The sequence below is a fragment of the Neophocaena asiaeorientalis genome, unplaced genomic scaffold, assembly GCF_003031525.2.
Source record: "Neophocaena asiaeorientalis asiaeorientalis breed wild unplaced genomic scaffold, Neophocaena_asiaeorientalis_V1.1 scaffold669, whole genome shotgun sequence".
Lineage (NCBI taxonomy): Eukaryota > Metazoa > Chordata > Mammalia > Artiodactyla > Phocoenidae > Neophocaena > Neophocaena asiaeorientalis.
The window spans coordinates 651,628-672,316 of record NW_020174694.1 but is presented as its reverse complement, the minus strand read 5'-3'; the positions used below and the strand labels follow the sequence as shown (position 1 = coordinate 672,316).

The 20,689-nt window shown below is 34.7% G+C and overlaps 1 protein-coding gene across 1 annotated transcript in view; it reads right to left on the bottom strand.

Moving 5' to 3' along the window:
- Positions 1-20,689, bottom strand: part of SMCHD1 (structural maintenance of chromosomes flexible hinge domain containing 1) — a 133,499-nt gene that overhangs the window by 91,103 nt on the left and 21,707 nt on the right. Inside the window, exons 6-12 of the mRNA XM_024758934.1 lie at positions 10,053-10,167; positions 9,811-9,930; positions 5,739-5,905; positions 3,708-3,798; positions 2,790-3,000; positions 294-414; positions 32-215 (exon numbers count right to left, since the gene is read on the bottom strand). Coding sequence (XP_024614702.1) covers positions 32-215; positions 294-414; positions 2,790-3,000; positions 3,708-3,798; positions 5,739-5,905; positions 9,811-9,930; positions 10,053-10,167 — 1,009 coding nt within the window. The remainder of the gene's footprint in view (positions 1-31; positions 216-293; positions 415-2,789; positions 3,001-3,707; positions 3,799-5,738; positions 5,906-9,810; positions 9,931-10,052; positions 10,168-20,689) is intronic.

Here is a 20,689-nt window from a genome sequence, read left to right as displayed (position 1 = left end):
AATATTCAAAATTTTATACTTAAAACCATACCTGTCCATTTAAAATCCTTGTAAAAAGGGTGTTCTTATCTTTCAATTTTAGCTCAAGATCCATAAAGGTCAGTTTATTTGTGCTGACCTGGAATTTGTCATTAGTGAATAATGCACCAGATATCCTATTGTAGCACTCAATCGGTGCAAGCCCTCTCTTCTTAGGGGGAGTACACCAGTCAAAGCTTGAACAGAACAAAGTATTAGTTAGTAAAAAGATTAGATCACAAAACAATATAATTTCAGCAAAAATCAGAACTTACTCTTCAACAGATGTATATGGTATTAGTCGTCCATTCCAAAAACATTCAAAAATAGGTCTTTTCCCTCTTGCTGCTTTCTCAAGTATGAAACAGTCATCATCATCATCTTCATCTTTTAATTCTAGAACAAAGGAATATTGGAACAAAATGTTTATTGCTATAAAGTATACGCAATTTTTACCACTGGGAAATCAATTTCTGTAAGTGAAATGTTAAAGCTACTTCAGAGAAACGGTAACAAAAAATCTTATGATCTTTAACATTGCATTCTATAAAATCTAAAGGTGGCTTTATTCTGTTTGCCCTCAAAAAGGCAGATTTTCAAAGTGGTTCCACACTGCCAATAGTGTTTCTCATTACAAAGTCAATAATTGATCACATACTAATCCATCTGTGTTAGGAGTACTATAGTAGCTACTGAGCCTGCAATCTTTAAAACCTATTTATAAATATGGGAGCTTGAATCCTGTACCTAAACCACAAGCTTCACAACTCTGTCAGAACCAGTTTACTTACATAAAAATCATCTGGAAAATCTACAGTATCGAGCAACAGCAAGTTTGCCTAGCTGGGACAAATTAATAACACTGAATGTAAGTTTACTTTATGATACAGCTAGAATTATAACCTATGTTATAAAGCTCAACTGTCTACATTTTTATGTTTGTTAGTAATACATTTTCATATATTTAGATAAATTAGATTCAAACATTATGATCCTGACATAGTAATACCTCAGTTATTCTGGCATTAAGTCATTCCCCCCACCCCCAATAAAGCCTTCTTCTCCCAAAAAAACCCTCACAAGTTCATCACAAGTAAATATTCCTTTCAATCACACCATTTCACTTGCTCTTAGAGAACCCCTCTGATCTCATTCACCTTACTGGCTATTATTTTAAGACATCATTTGAAGAACTTTATCTTTTTGTCTATAAGCATGCAAAAATTACAAATGGCAAATGAAAAACATGCTAGAGACTTCACGGGAGGGAAGGTCACTGAGTAATAACATGTATGAGCACTTACTAAACAAAGTCGGGCACTATTCTGAGGACTTGAAGCAGTTTCTTATTCAACCCTCACAACACATCTATGAGGCAAGAATTATCACCCCCCCAACTTCACAGATACTGAGGCAGGTGGTACTTTGTCAAAGCTTACACAAAGTGGCAAAGATAGGATTCAAATCAGGAAATCTGGTTCCAAAACCCACAATACTAAGGCTATACTAAAGAATTATTCTGAATGAGAAAATTTAATATTGTTAATCTATGAAAATTCAATGCAATCTCAATAATACCACTAGGATTTTTTTAAAGTGAAAGTACAGTACAAAGTGATTCCAAAGTTTATCCAGAAGAGCAAAAGATTAAGAATTTTCTCTAAAAAGAATAATAGTGTCTTGCCCTACAGATATCAATATACAGTATAAAGGACAAGAGAGTATCATTACTCATGTATAAAAACACAAAATAGGGACTTCCCTGGTGGTACAGTGGTTGCCACAGTGGTGGCACTCCACCTGCCAATGCAGGGCACATAGGTTCGAGCCCTGGTCCAGGAAGATCCCACATGCCGCGGAGCAACTAAGCCCGTGAGCCACAACTACCGAGCCTGCACTCTAGAGCCTGCGAGCCACAACTACTGAGCCCACATGCCACAACTACTGAAGCCCACGCACCTAGAGCCTGTGCTCCACAACAAGAGAAGCCTCCGCAGTGAGAAGCCTGCACACCGCAACAAAGAGTAGCCCCCACTCACAGCAGCAAAGACCCAACACAGCCATAAATAAATAAACAAATAAATTTATAATAAATAAATAAAAACACAAACTAGATCAATTCCTTATAGTAAAAAATCCGGATCTATGCACTTATGGGAACTTTATATTATTATGAAAGTGATATTTGAACTATTACAAAAATCATAACGTTCAATAATTGGTGCTAGGAAACTGGAAACCCACATGGAAAATATTAAGTTAACCCACACACAAAAAAGATTAGAGATGTGTTAAAGATGTAAACATAAAATGATTAAGAAAAAAACCCACAGGATCTTTTTTATAATCTTGAGGTATAAGATACCTTTCTATAGCAAGGCAAAAATCAGAAAGCATAAAGAAAAAACTAGTATGACTAAGTAAAGTTTAAAACTACTTTATAAATACCTACAAAGATAACAGGAAGACAACATGGAGACTATATAAAGGATTACTATGCAGTACATAGCTAAAAATTCACTTCAGGAAGAGATCTATGATAAAAGAATATATAATCTTTCTTAAAGCCACTGCTTTATTCATCTGGAAATGAATATACACAAAAATTAAGAATTATAAAAATTATAAATACTTTAATAACTTAAGATTTGCATGAGGGAAAAAAGTTTTTAAATTTATCTAACCTCAACAATCCAACTAAGAATTATTGTTAAGAAAACAAATCACTATCCTAAATCACATTTTGTAGCTAAGATAACAGATTAACATACTTGATGGAAAGCATGGATCATCAGGATACGTTTCTCTATCATATAAAAAAGGGTGATATCGGATAATCCCTTCCACTACACCATCTCCTTCAACATGAGCCTTGAACTCAAAACTATCGGCTGCTGTATTTATATACAACGTCTGCATGTCATCTTGTATTTCCCTTAGGTTGATAATCTTAGGTGTCTTCCCCTTTTCAAACACAGAAATCTAAAATAAAAATAAAACAAAAACAATTAAATTCTATAGTGACTTTACTTTTGTTCTCACCTACGATCCAACAACAGAACAGGCAAAAACTACTTTTATTTGTACAAGTAATCATCTAGCTTATTGAAATACATATATATTTTTACTTGGATTAAATAGCTCTAAGTAGCATCTCAAAAAAAATACACTACAAAAAACTGAAAGTAAGCAAAGAAAGAGCAAAGCAGAGGTGAAGGATATATTAAGTGAAGAGCACATTTAATTCAAGGTTTCCTGCTAGAGGTAGGAAGTGGGATAAAGATGTACATGAAATTCTTCCTGACGTGTGGGCAAGGATACTGAGAACTCAGCACTCAAATATTCTTTTCTTCTAAATCTTACTTTACCGTTATAAGACTTCTGTGAACAAAAGAGAAACTATTTATTCCTTTTCTTCCCTGCTTTTGAGACATGATATTCAGTAACAGCTCATATCTCTACAGAAGACAGAGAAAGGAAAAACCATATACTATAGTAAACAAAGGTTCCACAAAAATACATCTAGGAATAATCTCTTTACTTGCATATCAAATTAGGGAAGTGTTCTGGTAAAAGACAAGGACAGAGAAGTTGCCTATTTACTGACTGAGTTTTCTTGTCCAGAGTAACTTGGAACTAGAACAGATACCTAATAATTCACAATACTTTAAGAAAGAATTTTATCTTACTTCAATATCAATGTTGTTGAAAGGTCCAACTTCCTTTGATGTACGTTTTTCATTCCCTTTTGGGCCATGAATATAGTAATGATAAATATGCCTAAAACATAGAAGAATACCTTTACACTTTTAAATCACATAAAATTACAGTTCATCTAATCTTCTACCAAAAAAAATTCTATAACTATTTGGCAGTACTTACTAGGTGCCAAGCACTATATGAAGCATTTTTAAACAGAGTAAACCATTTAATGGTAAAAACAATCCTGAGATTCAGATATTATTACCCTTCATTTTATATAGAAATTGGAATGCAAGAAACGTATATAATTTAATTTACTTAAGGTCACAGAATTATAGAGTTGGGGGCGCTTCAATCCAAGTCTTTCCAACTTTAAGGCCCAAATACTTTAAGTATAGTTTAACAAAAAAACTAAAACTAGAAGTTAAGAGGCTATAATTCTACTTGTTAGGGATGTTCTACAAAGGACTCAAATATCAGGGAGTATACAGGATTGAGTAACTTTAACTTATGTCCCCAACATGAGAGTATCATTCTGTAACTCTCATCTTTCTTCTCCTATGACACGGAAACAATCTTATGCCAATACTCCTAAAACGAATAAATTCAACATTATCCCATCAAAAACCACCACTTCAGAAATCTTTGTTATTTTATTTTGGCAAATGTTTCAAAAGATTATATTTGGAGGAGATTATTCACCTCCCCATATCCCGTATCACACGTGTAATTATTCCTCAAGCAGGAATTTAAAATATTCCTTCATATGAATTTTAACTTTTTAAAATTACATTAATTGTCCTAGTTTAAAACACTACTAAGATAAAAGGAAATCACTGAAAATCATGATTTCTTTCTTCAGACATCTCAAAAGTGTTAACATCATAGTCAACAATAAGTTTACAACCATACATTAAGAAAGAGTGCTATAAATAGCTTAGCAAGTGTCTATTTCAAAGAATGGTTAAAGTTATACGTCATTCTTTTTAAAAGCAAGAGTTAAGTTATAATTATGTCATTAATGTACACTGAATTCCTTCAGTTAAGAGAAATAATAAAATAACTAATAAAAGATGTTCTTAGAGAAGAAACATTCCAAAGTCCTATTTAAAACTCTTGTGTTACAGAGCCAATAAACATCAATATTCAAGAAAAAAGGCATTCCTAAAATCAATTTCCCCATAAAAAATTTTAATTGTTAATATATATGTATAAAATAGAGAATCTCAAAGTAAGTACAACAGCCCTTTGAATAAATAAGAAAAGATACTTTCTTTAAAAACATGAATTTTGTACAGTATACCCATTTTGCAAGACTAATTAATTCAGGTTAATACAAATTATGGAAACAATCCAGTCAAAGGTCTATACTGTGTAACTACAGATGAAAAAACGTAAGAGCCATTAAATGTATATACTTCTGATTTGATCCAATGGAATATATACTTCCTAAAAGTTTTCCTGGAATAGGTACACAAAGATTTATTTTCAGTATTACTCATGTCACATACAGATTTTTTTTTTTATTTTAATAGACTCAATACATTCATTCAGTAAACTTTTATTGAGCATCTACTATGTAAAAGGAAACACTGGGATACAGCAGTGCATAAAAAACGACAGACATTCCAAGGTAGAAGGTAGACAAAAATATAAGTAAACTGTGTGGTATGGAAGATTATAATACACGCTACACAGCAAAAGCACAAAAGGGGGATCTGGGGGTGATGAGCTGAATCGGTGAACTCAAGTTTATTTTAAATGTTATCACAGTTGTCAAAAAGCATGGGCCTCATGTTTGTATTTGTAATGACCAATACATTACCGGTGATCGGTACATTATTTACAGAATACAGAACCATTTTAATGCTAACATCAGAGTAATGATTCCTGTACTGAAGGGAAGGAAATGGGATAGGAGTAAAGCAGACAGCCAAGAGGCTTCAATATGTCTGTAATATTTTCTATCTTAAAAAAGATAAGAAGAAACATGTCCTGAATCAAATGTAAATACTTACGCTAACTGTCTCGTCCAAAGAAGGAAATAATTTTTCAAGTACTGTATGTGTTCTGGTTGTACCCCTGTGATAACCACAGCAGTAAAGCTATCTTTTTCCTTCTCCTCTGAGATAAGATGATGTAGAAATCTTTCATCATCATTTGTAATGTGAACAGAATCAGACGGCTACAAGAGTGAACATAAAGTACAACACATTACATGCACCTTAACTGTAATTAACAAATAACATTTACATCAACCTTTAATGTGATTCACTTGGATAATTTCAAATACAGGCTTCAAAAATCTTTCGGAGGAAAATGGCCAATTGCAAACCAGCTGAGTGTGTGACAACAATGCTGTGAGGAGAGGGAAACTTTTACATAGATTGCTAAACTGGCATACATCAAGGAGAATGCTAAACCATAATGCTACACGAACTGGAAAATCATAAAGAAAAGGATAAAGAAAAATAAATACTGAGTTTAAAACTGCACCCCAAAATTGAGAACACTTACCCTAAGGTGGAATGAGTCCTTGCTTGGGGTACCTACCACTTAACTTGGTCAGGACCAATGCCCAGCCAGCCCTCCAAGTTCAGGAAAACTAGGATGCAGCCTGAACCCAGATGGCTTAGCCCAAAGGCACTCTGTTTAAAAGGGAGTAAAATCATCCTGGGCCCCAGACCACTTTCAGAGGGAAGTGGGGAGTGGGGAGTGGGGGAATGTTTGAGGATAAGAATTACAAACGTCTCAGTTTTTACTATGAGTCTGTATGTTAAAAATTTCATGTATATATATATATACTATATAAGTTGTACACATAAAAACGTATAAGGATAAAGATACACACTGAACTATTATGTCTAGGAAACTGGTTTTCTTTTTTTAGTAAGTGTGTATTATTACTTTCTTAATAAAAAATAAAAACCAACCCTCCAATACAATTCCAATGCATCCCTACACAGTAAATTACTAATATTATAGCTACAATACATAATATATAAGTAACATTTTATACAGTTTGAGTTAGTAGATTAGCTTGGGTTTACTGATGATGCAGGTTCATTATCCAAATATTTGGATAGCACCTTCTAAGCCCTATGACTCAACTTGGGCATGAGGAAAATAGGGTTCAAGATAAAAGAAAGAGAGCATCCTTCCTCCCTACAAATTCCATCTAATAGATGAGAAACAAATGATTATAAAACAATGTGCCATTAGAAATCTATAAGCCAAGAACTACAGAGTTAAAAAAATAAAAATGGGGTGACATTCACCCAGCAGATGACTTAATAAAAACATCCCAGACCAATGAGAACATGAAGGATTTGAGACTATAAGGGATACAAGGTAGTTTAGAATATATGTTAAACATATGATGAAGGATGTGGCTGGAAAGGCTGAATCAAGCAGTGGAAATGAGTGCAAGAGAGGATAAATGAAAGGAATTATTTTAAAAGAATTAAATGTGGTGAAGGATTACAGTTACTACTATACTGTTAATAGTTGGAGGAAAGGGGAAGAAAATAAGAAACATTTATAGATATTTGATTTCAGATGTACCAAAAGGGAGTTATTTACAGAACCCGTGGAGAGGGACATCTAACTCAAACTGGAAATGCGTGTGCTAGATAGGATCAATTGGTATTCAGCTGCCATTTGTACCACCTTATGTTGTCCCCTCCCGGGCTGCAGAGGATGGAAAGAAATCAAAAAACATCTATTTCTCAGACTCTTAAATTTTTGCTTGTGGATGCAAATTAGGTTTCACCAATTAGATGTACTAGCCAAAGATTTAGAAGGGAAAAGTGAGGCAAAGGCCATCTCCTGAGGTTTCTTAAAAGTTTTCTGTTACCATGCAAGGTACTGAAAGACCAGTATCCAGGTTCCAGCTTAAGCATCAGCACTGATACAGCACTAGTAATGGCCAGAAATTCTGTGTCCATTGTTGGAGCAATTGTGGCAGCAAGACTTTTCCAACTCCTGGATCAGAGATAAGGTACTGTGTTTCTGAATTCCAGATCCAGCTGTGGTCCTCCAGCTACCTGATTACAGCAGATGTTGCAGCATCCCTAGAAGGTCAGTTTGGAATACCCTGGCATCATTCTACAAGACTCAGCCTAAAGATCATTCCTTCAGCCCTTCCAATAATCATCTAAGCACATCTAACTCCCCTTATGAAACCCTTTTCTGTTTAAAATGGCCAGAATGGATTCTTCCCTTTAAGGAGTCCAGCCTGATTCAATGTTTCAATCTTAAGAAAAAAGTCTTGACAAGAAATACATATTTGAGAACTGTTGGTATTAAGTGGTATATATAAGAATGAATATATATACATATGGGGGGGGGGGCATGTGCATGCTAGTCCCCATAGATCAAAAACCATCAACCCCACACACACCGTACTAACTGATAACAGCTTAGGAATAGAGGAGGAGCCCCCAAAAAGTAGGCTGGAAAGGACAGGTCAGAAAAAGAAAAGGACTAGGGACCTACTGGTGCCCATGAAATGTTTGCTGGGATGAACTAAGCACAAAACACAGGAAAAGCTGGAAGAAATGATAACCCAAGAGACCTCAGTACTATCCAAGCTTTATCATATCCATACAGTTCTGAAAAAAATCACTTAAATTCTGTTTCTATTTTTCACCAGTTTTAACATGGCAAATAATATTTCCACCAATATACTTTACAGGGCTTTGTGATTTTAAGATAACATAGAAAAGATAAGACAGAATACTGTTACATAAACAATATATTAAGATATGTAAACTGTTAAATAAATGCAATAAATTTAAAGAGGAAAAGGTGGAATGACAAAATGAAGAAATTTCTCGGACAGAGGATAGTGTTCAGTTATAAAGAAAGTAAAAGTAGCTAATAAACATGAAAAAAATTCAGCCCACTAGTATGAAAGAAAAGGTATTATTTTCACTTATCAAACCACTAACATTCTGCTATCATTCTTCCCTCCCTGCTTTGTTCTTTTGAAAAATAAGGCAATGATCCAACAGGCACTTCCAATATACCTTTGCCGGGAGTGTATCTGATTTGGGTTCAACCTTTCAGAAAAGCAACTTTGTAATATACACCATAAATATTTCTAAGTTCAAATTCCTTATAACAGTTATAAAAATTCTAACAATTTATACGAAGAAAAAACTGCAGTTCAGGCAAAATGTTGTGCAAAGATACTAATAGCAGTGTCTTTACAATTATAAAAAAATCCTTCAAGTAAGCTAAATGCTTAACAGAATAGTCAAATTACTGTACATTTAGCCAAAGATACTGTGAAGCTATTAAAAGTGTGTTGTGTACCAAAATACTTTCTAAAATGAAGTAATACTCAAAATATTAATAAAACAGAGCTCAAAGCATAAGTATATGATAAAGTTTAAACTAGAAGAAAATTCGACTAAATATGTCATAAGTACTTTTTTCTGGTATTTGAGACTATTTTTATTTTCTTTATAAAATTTTTACAATTTGCTTTATAAGCAGAAAAGAATTTTTTAAATCTTACTTTTAAAAAAGGTTTTAAAAAATCTTTTAATTCTAAAATGTTTCAAACAGAGAAAAGCTGAATGAGTAATACAACAAATACCATGTGCTCACCAACAAGATTCAAATTTGTGAACACTCTGCTTATTAAAATGAGCATTTGAATGCAAAGTTATAACAGAAATAAGTTTCTCGTTTACTTATTTCTCTGGAGCTCAGATTTCTTAAAAGTCTATTACCCTATCACTGTTTTCTACTCTGCTTCTATGATTATTATACAACAAATACTTAAAAACTCACACTCAGTTCAAGGAAAAAAGTTTACAATCTTATGAACAATTTCCAGAAAGCTTACTTGGCTTTATGAGAAAATCTGTTTTCTGAAGACTTCAGCCTGAGAAAGCACATAAATGATCACTTTTGCTATTCACATAATTAAAAGAAAAAGAATGAAAATTTAATTTGAAAATTCCATATCTTCAAGTTTTTAAAATGACATTAGTATCTCAGAAAATGAAAAAAATGTTATTGTCCTATCATCCATCCAAAGTAATGAATCTACAATTACTGAGTTAAAATGTATTGTACCTTTCTGTTTCTAATATATCCGCTATATATTGCCTCTTTATTTTTCTCCTTCTTCTCAAAATCTTCTTTAGAAAGTACAAGTTCATGAACATCCTGGGAATCTGCAGGTTTGCTTATCATCTGTTAAATATTTAAAAGAGTACTTTATAAATTCCCACAATTTAAACTGGATAAACACATTTAGAAAGTCAACCTCAAAATATTTTGATCAACTTTCACTTTTAAGAAATATTTTTACTTACTCTGGCTGATTGTCCAACAAAGAAAACAGCCTGCTTGCCCCCAACACCAAAATAGGAAATATCACTATTTAAACTGCGTGGCACTGGTAGTGGTCGAACATATCCTGAATGATCACTAAAATAAAACATTACATTAATGCAATGATGTTAAACAAACTACTCAGGTGTTAAAGGAAATTGTTATAGCAGTTTTATTAAGTGTTAATAAAATGATCCCCGAGCCAGATAACACCCCTATTCAAATGTAAAAGAATCAGAGCCAAAAGCCAAAACATCATCTGGTCCAATGGCTCTCAAAGTTTATTACCCAGACCAGCTGCATCAGCAACACCTGGAAATGCTAAGAAATGCAAATTCTTGGGCCCACCCTGATAAATCAGAAAATCTCAAATATCTGTATAACTCTACAATCTTCCCTTCAAAATTGTTTACTCCTTCAAAACATTAAAATATTGCCTCAATACTAATGGGAATTACAGCAAAGAGATTCTTATTTCCATGTATCATGACAAACGAAGAGCTCTGACTGAACCTCCTACTGCACCATAACAACACTCTGGAGAGTAGGCATCCCTGGTTTCTCCAAATGTAAGCAAGATCGCTAGGGACACCATTTCCCAATATCAGAAATAAACAGAATTGGGGATGAGGCTGGAACCACTATTACACCAAATGAAAAGGTTAGAGAGCAGATGCAGCAGAGCTGGAAAAATTTAGAGAACACAAAGATACGTTCAAAAACACTTACCCATAAGAAACAAAGAAAAAAAGGAATGAAAAATATCAAAGTGGGACTAAAAACATGAACGACTGAAGGATAGTATCTCACACAAGTTTAAATGTACTTGGAGAAAGAGAGAATAGATAAAAGCTGCAAATATTCTCAAACTACTAAAAGGCATAGATCCACAGATTCAGACCAAAAGAGCCCAAACAGGATACATAAAAAGAAATCCGCATCACAGTGAACACTAAAAACAAAACAGAAGAACTAATAAACAGACTGAGAGAGAAATGGCTTTCCAGGCTTTGACAGCAACAGTATAAGACAGTGGAATATTATCTCCAAAGGGCCAAGAGAAAAGGTCAACGTAGAACTGCGAACTAGGGCTAAATGAAGAATTTACAGACGATATCCAAGGAAATTTGCCATTAAGAGATTTGCTCTAAAGGAATGTTCGTACAAGCACAATCTGACATACAAGGTTATCGTAATATGGTAAGTACAAAGGTAATTTTTAAAATATGTATTAAAAAAATTTTAATGTGTTGTTAGAAAAAATGGTGAATATAATTTGTGGGATTTCCATAGTCAGACTTGAAATACTAGACAACAAAAGTATAACTTTGGGAAGGAAGTGATCAGATAAAGTGTTCCAAATTTTTTAATATGGGCGAAGGGAGGTGTTCTTTTAAATTTTGAAGTCTGATGTTAATACACATTTTTAAATTTCAAAGACAACCAGGAAAACAAACAGATAAATTCTAAAATATTAAAAGAGAAAAAAAGGTAGAACAACATTTTCAAAAGCAACAACAGAAAGATGCAATGAATTTAAAAACAAAGAGAAAACAAAACAGAGAAATAATGGGATAAATAAAAATATTTTAATTGGTATAAAAAGTTCTCACCCATATATCAATAATCAAAATAAAGACAACAATGACCAGGTAAAACACCGTAATACCAGACCTACAAAACAAAGCACACAAAAAATAGCCCCGACAACATACAACCGCCATACACAAACTCATCTCCACACAACAAAGACACAATCATGCCCCCATGCAAAAAAGCATGCATATACACAAACACCCCACACAATACACAAACCACACAACATGCATGCACACTTACAGTGCTCCCCCAACACAAACACACAATGTATACAACACCAACTATAAAAAGAACATCTTAAAAGAGTCAGAAAAAACAGACACCATACATTCTGAGAAACAAAGATAAGAATGACAATGGATTTTTCATTGTAAACTGTGCAAGTCAGTAGAAATGGAGTAGCATTTTTAATGTACTGAAATGTTTAACAAAGTCAGCCTAAAATTCTATACTCAACAAAAATATGTTTAAAGGGGGAAGGAGGGTAAGGAATAGATCCAAACTTTATCAGACATACAAAAGCTGAAAAAATTCACTGAGAGCAAACATGAATTATAAAAACTGTTAAAAGACCCTTAGGAATGAAAATGATACTATGGATTTAAACAAAGGAATGAAGACCACCAGAAATGGTAAATATGTGGGTAAACATAAACTGACTCAGGGACTCAAACTAATACTTGTATATGAATGTTCATAGCAGCATTATTCACAATATACAAAAAAGGTAGAAACAAGACAACCATCCATTAACCTATGAATGGAAAAATGTAGTACAGCTGCATAATTCAGCCATAAAAAGGGGTGAAGTTCTGATACAATCTACAACATGGATGAACCCTGAAAACATTACGCTAAGTGAAATAAACCAGACACAAAATGACAAATATTGTATGATTCCTCTTAAATGAAGTACCTAGAATAGGCAAATGCATTGAAACAGAAAGTAGAACTGTGGTTACCAGCAGCTGGAGGTGCGGAGAATACAGAGTTATCTTTTAATGGTTACAAAGTTTCAGTTTGGGAAAGACAAAAATCTTTGAAAATACATAATGGTAATGGTTGTAAAACACTGTGAATATAATTAATGCTACCAAATTATACACTTTAATTTAATGTTATACTTTTTTTTTTCACACATTTTTAAGAAAACAACTGTTAAAAAGAGAAACTCATAGAAACAGTAGAAAAATGGTTGACAGGGACTGGGGAGTGTGGGAAATAGGTAGAGGTTGGTAAAAGGGTACAAACTTTCATCAATAAGATGAATAAGGTCTGAGGAGCTAATGTATAACATCGTTAAGTACAGTCAATAACACTATTGTGTAATTTAAATCTGCTAAGAGAGTAGAACTGTGATAAATTAAAGATGTATACTATGCCAGTAAAACAACAGAACAGAGTAGCAGCTAATAAGTCAATGAAGGAAACAGTGGAAGCGCACACGCGCACACACACACACTCAATTTGAAATAAGGCAGAAAAAAGGGAAATGTGGGGAAAAAGGGAAAAATAAACAAGTAACAAAGATGGTAACCAAGCATACTGATAATCACATTAAATGTAATTAGTCTAAACATCCCAATTAAAAGGCAGAGATCGTCAATTTTAATACATAACCAAATGCTGCCTAAAAGAAACACTCTTTAAATATAACGAGACAGTAGGTTAAAAGGTTGGAAAACGAGTAACCATTTCAATACTAATGAAAACAAAGCTGGAGGAGATATATTAATATCGGACCAAGTTAATAAAAGAATATTACCTGGGAATAAAGAGCAATGAAACAAATATGCACGTAAATAAAATAGGCTACCTTTCTCTGCTTGAGTTTTTAAAATTACATTAGACTGTTGAAATAAAAATAACACGGTCTGATATGGTTCTTAATATATGTAGAGGTAACACTTAAAACTAAATTATAAATGGGTGAGCGTTAAAATACCTAAATAATTTGGTGAGATTTCTGTAATTCACTTTAATTGGCAAAATGTCCATACTAAGAGACTGTAATACAGTATTCCTTGGAGCAGCCATTAAAAAATAAATAAATAAATAAAAGATATACTCGAAAACCACTATAAAGAAAACAGTGTAGTAAAATATGTTCAAGTAAACCACAAAAAGGCCAGAAAAGACAAATGCAAAACATAGGGAACAAACAGAAAAGTTAAAACAGGACATATTTGAGTCCTAATGTACCAATAATTAAAAATATGTAAATGTAATAGTACAAATACACTAAATAAAACTGACAGAGTGAATTAAAAACTGACCAAACCAGGGACTTCACTGGTGGTCCAGTGTTTAAGAATCCACCTTCCAATGCAGGGGACGTGGGTTCAATCCCTAGTCAGGGAACTAGGATCCCACGCACCGCAGGGCAACTAAGCCTGCAAGCCGCAACTACTGAGCCCATGCGGTCTGGAGCCTGCACGCCACAACTACAGAGCCCACGAGCTCTGGAGCCTGCATGCCACAGCTAGAGAGAAACCTGTGCACCACAACTACTGAGCCTGCGTGCCACAACGAAGATCCCGCATGCCATAACTAAGACCTGACACAGCCAAAACAAAATAAAAATAATATTCTAAAAAGACTATAGTCAAAAAAAATTTTTTAATAAATTAAAAAATTTTTAAAAATGACCCAACCATATGCTGTCTACAAGAAACTCATTTTAAATATAATGATATAGGTATTTTAAAAGAAAATGGATAAGAAAAGGTATACCATACAAACATAAACAAAAAGAAAGCTGGAGTGGCTACAGTATCAAATAAAATACACTTCAGAGCAAGAAATTATCAGGGACAGAAGCATTATGGGAACTTCCCTGGTGGCGCAGTGGTTAAGAATCTGCCTGCCAATGCAGGGCACACGGGTTTGAGCCCTGGTCTGGGAAGATCCCACGTGCTGCAGAGCAACTATGCCTGTGAGCCGCAACTACTGAGCCGGCGTGCTGCAACTACTGAAGCCCACGCACCTAGAGCCTGTGTTCTGCAACAAGAGAAACCACCGCAATGAGAAGCCCACGCACTGCAATGAAGGGTGGGCCCCGCTCACCGCAACTAGAGAAAGCCCGTGCACAGCAACAAAGACCCAACACAGACAAAAATTAATTAATTAATTAAATTTTTTTTAAAAAGGCATTATGATGAAAGGGTCAGTTCACTGAAAAGTCCTAACAATCTCAATTATGCATACAAAAAGTAACACAAGTTAAAAATACACAGAGCAAAAATTCAGAGAACTGAAAAGATCAGCAAACCTGCAAATAAGTGGAGCTCTTCAATACTCCTCTCTTCGTTACTGCTACACAGAAAATCAGCAAGGATAAGAAAGAACTGAAAAATATTATCAACAGATGGAATCTAATTGAGATTTACAGAACACTCCTCCCAGCAACAGCAAAACACACATTCTTTTCAAGGACACAGAAAATTCACCAAAATATAGATCATATCCTAGGGCATAAAACAAATCTTAACAAATTTAAAAGAACTGAAACCATATAGAGTATGTTCTCTGAATATAATAAAGTCAAACTAGAAATCAACAAACAGACAAGAAAATCTATTGGGAACATTTGGAAATTGAACAACACATTCCAAAAAAGATCCATGGATCAAAAAGCAAGTTGCAAGGGAAATAAAGTTACACTGAACTGAATGAAAGTGAAATTACAGCATATTAAAACTTGTGGGATACAGCAAAAGTAGTCCTGAGAAGAAAATTTATAACACAAAATATTCATCTTAGAAAAGAAGTAAAAATAAATCTGTAAGATTCCACATCAAGATACTATAAAAAGAGCAAATAAACCCAAAGTAAGAAGGGCATAAATAATAAAGAGCAGAAATCAAAGAATTTGAAAACAGGAAAACAAAATTTATCAAAGCAAGCACTGGTTCTTTACAAACACTACCAACAACTATATGCCAATAAAATTGAAAATTTAATGAAATGGACTAATTCCTACTAAAATATAACTTACCAAAGCTAAATCATTAAGAAATAGAAAGCCAAAATATTCTTATAACTCTATGAAGAAATCAAAGCAATAGTTAAAAATTCCTCCAGCAAAAAACATACCACACCCAAATGGTTTCCCAAGTGAGTTTTATCAAACTTTCATAAGTGGTTAAAGTATAAATTAATATGATCACTTTGGAAAATAATTCGCCATTACCTTGTAAGTTGGAACATTCATTTTTAAATCCTACAAATTCCCTCCTAGGCATATGCGTAAAACTTACGTAGATTTGGACCAGGAAACATATATAACATACACACACACCCCATATATAAGATAGTTCTGCTAACAATTGCTAAAACTTGGAGGAGAAAGCCAAGTGCCCACTGACTGGAGACTGGATAAATACAGTGGGATTCCTTCTTGGTATATACTAAAGATAACATGGTTATGAAAATGAATGTTCTACAGACCCACACAAATATGCAATCTTAGTAACCTAATATTAAATGAAAATGCAAGTCCCTTGTAGATCAACATATAGTATGATTACATTTTTTCATATTATCAAAAACAAGCAAAATTAGATATATAGATTTAAAAAATGGAAATAGCTAACACATATATATGGAATCTAAAAAAAAAAAAATGGTTCTGAAGAACCTAGGGGCAGGACAGGAATAAAGACACAGACGTAGAGAATGGACTTGAGGACACAGGGAGGGGGAAGGGTAAGCTGGGTCGAAATGAGAGAGTGGCATGGACATATGTACACTACCAAATGTAAAATAGATAGCTAGTGGGAAGCAGCTGCATAGCACAGGGAGATCAGCTCGGTGCTTTGTGACCACCTAGAGGGGTGGGATAGGGAGGGTGGGAGGGAGACACAAGAGGGAGGGGATATGGGGATATATGTATACGTACAGCTGATTCACTTTGTTATACAGCAGAAACTAACACACAATGTAAAGCAATTATACTCTAATAAAGATGTTTAAAAGAAAAAAGTAAACAGAAAAACAATACAGGATACTTGTTAACTTTGGTGGCGGGGATGAGGAGGACACAGATGTAAGTTACAGTATATTCTACTTACTGGATTGGGTGGCAAATTCTGGTTATTCAGCTTATTAAACTTTTCAATAAATAAACTTTAAATGGGCATGTCCTGCATTGATACATTGTCATAAACCAAGAATTAATTAAATTCTATGAACAAAATGTCTATTAAGAAAAATAAAGAGTAAATAGGTTCTAAGACTTTAATTACTATGATAATACTTCTAGGAAATATGCGGAAAATACCCTCCCCTAAATATTCTCCTTAAAACACATATGGGGAAGTATAATAAAAGTTTGGGAGGGCAGAACTCAGAGATAAAACAATATATACATACTTAATCTGATTCAAAACTAAGGAATTCTGTTCACTGATTAGGAATGGACGCACTTAATGACCAGGCAGTTAAGTTTCCTTTTTCAACCTTTTCCCTAAGTTTCCTTTTCCATTCATGAAAGCCTAACCTAAGCAAAAACCCTAATACAGCAAATAAGGCTGAAAATACTAATTTCCAGTAGGTTTTAGACTTGTGTAAATGAGTCCAGAAAATTCCTATATCCACACTCACGGGCTATATAGATCTCCCTTCATGAAGATAAATATAATCTAAGATCTTAAGAAACAATTTTGCATCACAGAAGGAGTCCTCTGGAGAATTTAGAAAGTCGCCTCCCTCAAAATAAATTTCTATCACAGTCTAAAAAAGTTTCAGAAACTATCTCATTCTTATTCTTCATACAATATAAGAGGACACTATATCTTTGTGAAACAATAGTATTTATTAGAAAAGAGAAGCAAAATCTGCATGAAAATGTATAATAAAAGGTGTAGAAGGTAAGAAAAAGGAATAGGAGAGACGATCAAATTACTAAAAAGAAACAATGTAAGTGATTGCCAGGAAATATGGTAGAGAGACTATGTATATATATTTAGATCTCACTATCTCCAATCTATCACAGGGGAAAAAAATCAGCCACAATGAAGAAAGTAACAAATGGTCATAGGTAACTAACTGAGCTTCTGGAATACACGTGTCTCATCTCGATACAGATGTGTCTCATCTGTGAGACACAATGGAAATAACCAAATTAAAGTAGGACGCCTAAATCTACATTCTCTAAATTCAAGTAAGTACAAATATCTACTTGAAAGTTCATCTTAATTGCAGAAAAATACTAAAGACAACTGAGCTTTTTCTTTAGGAAAATTAGGGAAAAATCCTGTTGGGAGTCCATTTCTACAACCTAAAAGTGGCATGGGAAATGGACCATGTGGCATGCTATTTTTATTTTCCCAAAAACGGCTGACTGAGTTGAGAGCTTTTTAATTGCTGAGCAAGTTTAAAGTGCAGAAAGTAGCACTGATCCAACACACATCTGAATTATGGCCACCCCGCTGGCCTAACTGATGTCACCCTTCTTTCTTCCACAAAATAATTAAATCAACACATAGTATTACAACAAGGTTCTAGGTATCTAATTTAACTTATGATTGTAACAGTGCCTCAGTCATGAGCAAATTTCCTAGGTCCAGGTAATGTTCTTTACCTTAGGGGTTTGGATTAGACCAGTGTATGCACTTGTCAAAAATCAGTTAACTGAGTGATCACTTCCAGAAGAACCTATGAAAATCCACTCGTTGATAAACACAAAAACAACACCCGAACAAATTGTCAAAATCAACTTTTTCAGAACTGCAAAAATTAACTTAAGTCTTGCAACAATCCAAGGAGTGTTTATTTAAGACACATTGATGAGTTTTGGTAAAAACTGCAAGCTGTTACTTTTTAACATACCCTCTCCCATTCCCCTCTCACCAGCTCCACAGAAGCCTTGAAAACCAACAGCCCTGCAATCATGTTGAAAACAGCTTAGGAGTCACTGGAATGTGTTTGGAGTTCCCCAAAAGCTCCTTCCCCATAGAATTGCCATTATTGGATCTGACAGTTCCATAGAAACTTCCACTTGCAGGGTTTGTCTTTATTTGACCTAACTCAGAACTTGCTCACTGTGAAAAGCATTTTCCTTGGGTCATTTGTCAAAAACAATGAGTGGCAGATGTTTACCATCAAAGCTGACTAAGGCAATGAAAACAGTTGGGAGAAAACAAGAATCTGGGCAAAAACTTAGAAGAAAAAGCTGGGGAATAAGAGGTCCATAGTGGGTTTTTTTTTTTTTTTTTTTTTGCAGTACGCGGGCCTCTCACTGTTGTGGCCTCTCCCGCTGTGGAGCAGAGGCTTCGGATGCACAGGCTCAGCAACCATGGCTCACGAGCCCAGCCGCTCCGCGGCATGTGGGATCTTCTCGGACCGGGGCACGAACCCGTGTCCCCTGAATCAGCAGGCGGGCTCTCAACCACTGCGTCACCAGGGAAGCCCCATAGTGGTTTTTAAAAGCTCCAACACAGTCATGAGTATCAAGGTCACACTCATGTGCAGGATTGTATACATACTCAAGAAAGAACTGAGAAGGCTCTAATCTCTTATTTCTGGTTGACTTTGAGGTTTGGTGCAACCAAGAGTTAAAGGCTAAGGCAGAGCTGTAAACTTCCTGCTGGAACAATAAAACAGCCCAGTATGCACACAGAACCCCTTGGCAAGAGCTGTAACACTTAGTGGTTCCAGACATTCAAGGAAATGTCTGATCAGTTGACCACCAAATTAACTGAGCAGAGACTTAAGGGGCAACACAAGATAAAGAATACAGGTTTTACAGAATTAGTTTAGGGAAGTCACTACACAAACAACAAAAAGACAAAAGCAACAGTAAGCCCTGGGGAGAGAGATAAATCTGATTTCCAGATTTGCCACACTATATAATTTAAAATGTCCTATTCTAGGGACTTCCCTGGTGGTCCAGTGGTTAAGATTCTGTGCTTCCAATGCAAGAGGCACGGGTTTGATCCCACATGCCAGGCATGGACAAAAAATAAATAAATAAAATTAAATGTCCTATTCTAAACAAAAAAACTATGTGCCACACCAAGAAATATTAAAGTCTGGCCTACACACAGGGAAAATAGCACTCAATAGAAACTGTCCCAGAGAAAACCCAGGGATTAATTAGACTTACCAGACAAAGACTTAACTCAGCTTTTTTATAACAAATGCTGGAGAGAGTGTGGAGGAAAGGGAACCCTCCTATACTGTTGGTGGGAATGTAAATTGATACAGCCACTATGGAAAACAGTATGGAGGTTCCTCAAAAAACGAAAACTAGAGTTGCCATATGATCCAGCCATCCCACTCCTGGGCACATATCTGGATAAAAATATAATTCAAAAAGATACATGCAACCCTATGCTCACAGCAGCACTACTCACAATAGCCAAGACGTGGAAACAACCTAAATGTCCATCAACAGATGAATAGATGAAGAAGATGTGTACACACACACACACACACACACAGGTGTGCGCGTGGGCGTGCGCGTGCGCAATGGAATAGTACTCAGCCATAAAAAGGAATGAAATAGTGCCATTTGCAGAGACGTGGATGGAACTAGAGATTACCATACTAAGTGAAGTCAGAAAGGGACAATTACCATATGATACCACTCATATGTGGAATCTAAAATATAACACAAATGAACTCATCAACAAAACAGAAACAGACTCACAGACATAGAGAACAGACTTGTGATTGCCAAGGGTGGGGATGGGAGAGGGATGGAGTGAGAGTATGGGGTTAGCAAGTGCAAACTAGTATATATAGGACAGATAAACAACAAGGCCCTACATTATAGCACAGGGAGCTATATTCAATATTTTGTGATAAACCATAATGGAAAAGAATTTTTTAAAAAAGGAATGTTATATATATGTATAACTGAATCACTTTGCTATGCAGCAGAAATTAACACATTATAAATCAATATTTCAATTAAAATTTTTAAAAATAAATCAGCTATTTTAAATACATTCAGTGAACTAATAGAAATTATGTCTAATGAAGTAAAGGAAAGTATGAGAACAGTATTTTACCA